Source organism: Alexandromys fortis, unplaced genomic scaffold (assembly GCF_014885135.2).
Source record: "Alexandromys fortis isolate MF-2015 unplaced genomic scaffold, M_Fortis_MF-2015_v1.1 scaffold_254, whole genome shotgun sequence".
Classification (NCBI taxonomy): Eukaryota; Metazoa; Chordata; class Mammalia; order Rodentia; family Cricetidae; genus Alexandromys; species Alexandromys fortis.
This window is the reverse complement of record NW_026068130.1, coordinates 1645422-1647556: the sequence shown is the minus strand read 5'-3', so window position 1 is coordinate 1647556 and position 2135 is coordinate 1645422. Positions and strand designations below refer to the sequence as shown.

Genomic DNA, 2135 nt, shown 5'->3' with positions numbered 1-2135 from the left:
CCTGTGAGGGACATAGACACAGTCTGAATATGGAAAGGGCAATTTCTTGCTGTGAAGCCACCCTACAAAGGACAGAATCGCCCACTCCAAATTTATTGGAGGGCACGTTGTCCTCATGAACATTTTTGAAACAGTAAGACAAATAACTGTGGAATAATTAATGCGACTCTGGAGAGAGCTGCTTCAGTGGTACTGCTCAGGGGTGTCCCTTGGTAGTGTGAACACAGGAACCAGAGGAAGGCATAGGGATACTGAAAAATTTTTACAGTCACTAAGTCTGGAAGCCTCTTTATATTCTCAGCGTATGAGCTCAGGCTTCCACACAGGGGGGCTCAGCACAACCTCATGAATCACATGGTCACACCAGCTCATCTGGAAAGATATCAGAGCAGCTACTGAAGTTTTGCACTGGGGAGAGCAGGTCACCAACAAGTTCCTGCAGCCTGTGGAACATCCAACTGTACTAGTGAGATCTGCTCCCTTTCTCTGCCTCCCCTACTCTCTCTTCTGCTGTCCCTACTCATGGCCAAACCAGTCCACAGAAATGGAAATCTATCAGCAGTGTCCTTGCAGGGGTTTGTGCTGGTGGGATTCGGGGGAAGTGCAGAGACCCAGGCCCTGCTCTTTGCTGTCTTCCTGCCTCTGTATGTGCTGACCATCCTGGGCAACCTCACCATGATCACGGTCATCACCCTGGATGCCGGCCTGCACTCCCCCATGTACTTCTTCCTCAAGAACCTATCCTTTGTCGACCTCTGCCTCTCTTCTGTTATTGTGCCCAATGCTCTGGCCAACATTTTCTCCTCTTCCAAGGTCATCAGCTTTGAAGGCTGTGCCACTCAGTTCTTCTTTTTCTCTTTCTTGGCTGCCACCGAAGCTGTACTCTTAGCTGTGATGGCCTATGACCGTTTCATGGCCATCTGCAGTCCTTTAAGATACTCTGTGAATATGTGCCCTACAACCTGTGCCCATTTGGTTCTGGGTACATTCTGTGTTGGCTGCCTGAACGCCATTGTCCAGACCAGCCTCACATTCCAGCTGCCCTTCTGCAGCTCCAACCACATTGATTACTTCTTCTGTGATGTGCCCCCACTGATCAAGCTTGCCTGTGCAGACACGACTCTCAATGAACTTGTCATGTTTGGTATCTGTGGGTTCATCATTGTGTGTGCTGTTCTTGTGGTCATCGTTTCTTATGGCTACATCACAGTGACCATCCTCAGGATGCAGTCAGGTTCAGGTCGGCACAAGATCTTCTCTACCTGTGGCTCCCACATGACAGCTGTATCCTTGTTTTATGGAACTGGTTTTGCAATATATGGACAGCCAGGAGGTATGGCATCCATGGAACAGGGCAAGTTGGTCTCCATCATCTACACCCTGGTGATCCCCATGTTCAACCCCCTCATCTATAGTCTGCGCAACAAGGATGTAAAGGATGCCCTGAGGAGGCTGGGACAGAGACACAGTCTGGTGAAGAAGAGTGGTTGGTGTCAGCATCAGGGACTATGCTAGGGTCATAGAAGAAAAGGATCCTTGGGAGACAGAGTATTTTATGGTATTTATATCTACTTGTCCTGTTCTCTTTGTCATCTTGTTTCTTACTTCTTTTTTTGTTCATTGATGTATTCATCCACCTAAATATCCACTCATCCGTTTGTCATCTACCCTGTCTTCCATGAATGTGTATTATTAGGCAGACATTTACAGAATGAGAATAAGGCAAATTCTTTGCCACCAAATGGTCCACAGTTGGAAGAATCCTGGATCTCTTTGATTTGACAGAGGGTATAGCACTGAGAGGAACCAGGTTTGGGAACTATTGCCAACATCTCCTGGTGAAGCTGCACAACTGCTGATTTCTCTATGACTCTTTCCTTTTGTTTCATCACTAAACATAAAGTCAGTGTGGTGGGACCTTCCCTCTGTGCATCTAAGAATGTGATTTTTAGAAGCTGTGTGTTGACTCATTCTTGTATTGATCTCATATGAGGATGGGCTAAAAAGCAAATCTCTGCAGACTTCCTCCTCTGTTTTACAATAGCCTCTACCTTCCTCTGCTCATGAAGCTGCCCTCCTCATGAGGTATCACAGTGTACTGCTGGAGTCATGAGGAACCTAAATGCAATTGACTC

The 2135-nt window shown here is 47.0% G+C and overlaps 1 protein-coding gene across 1 annotated transcript; it reads left to right on the top strand.

Moving 5' to 3' along the window:
* The first annotated feature begins 522 nt into the window (after nucleotides 1-522).
* On the top strand, nucleotides 523-1515 carry LOC126490803 (olfactory receptor 12-like). Its single transcript, XM_050125996.1, has one exon. It carries the CDS (start codon nucleotides 523-525, stop codon nucleotides 1513-1515), a length of 993 nt encoding a protein of 330 aa, XP_049981953.1.
* The last annotated feature ends 620 nt before the right edge of the window (nucleotides 1516-2135 follow it).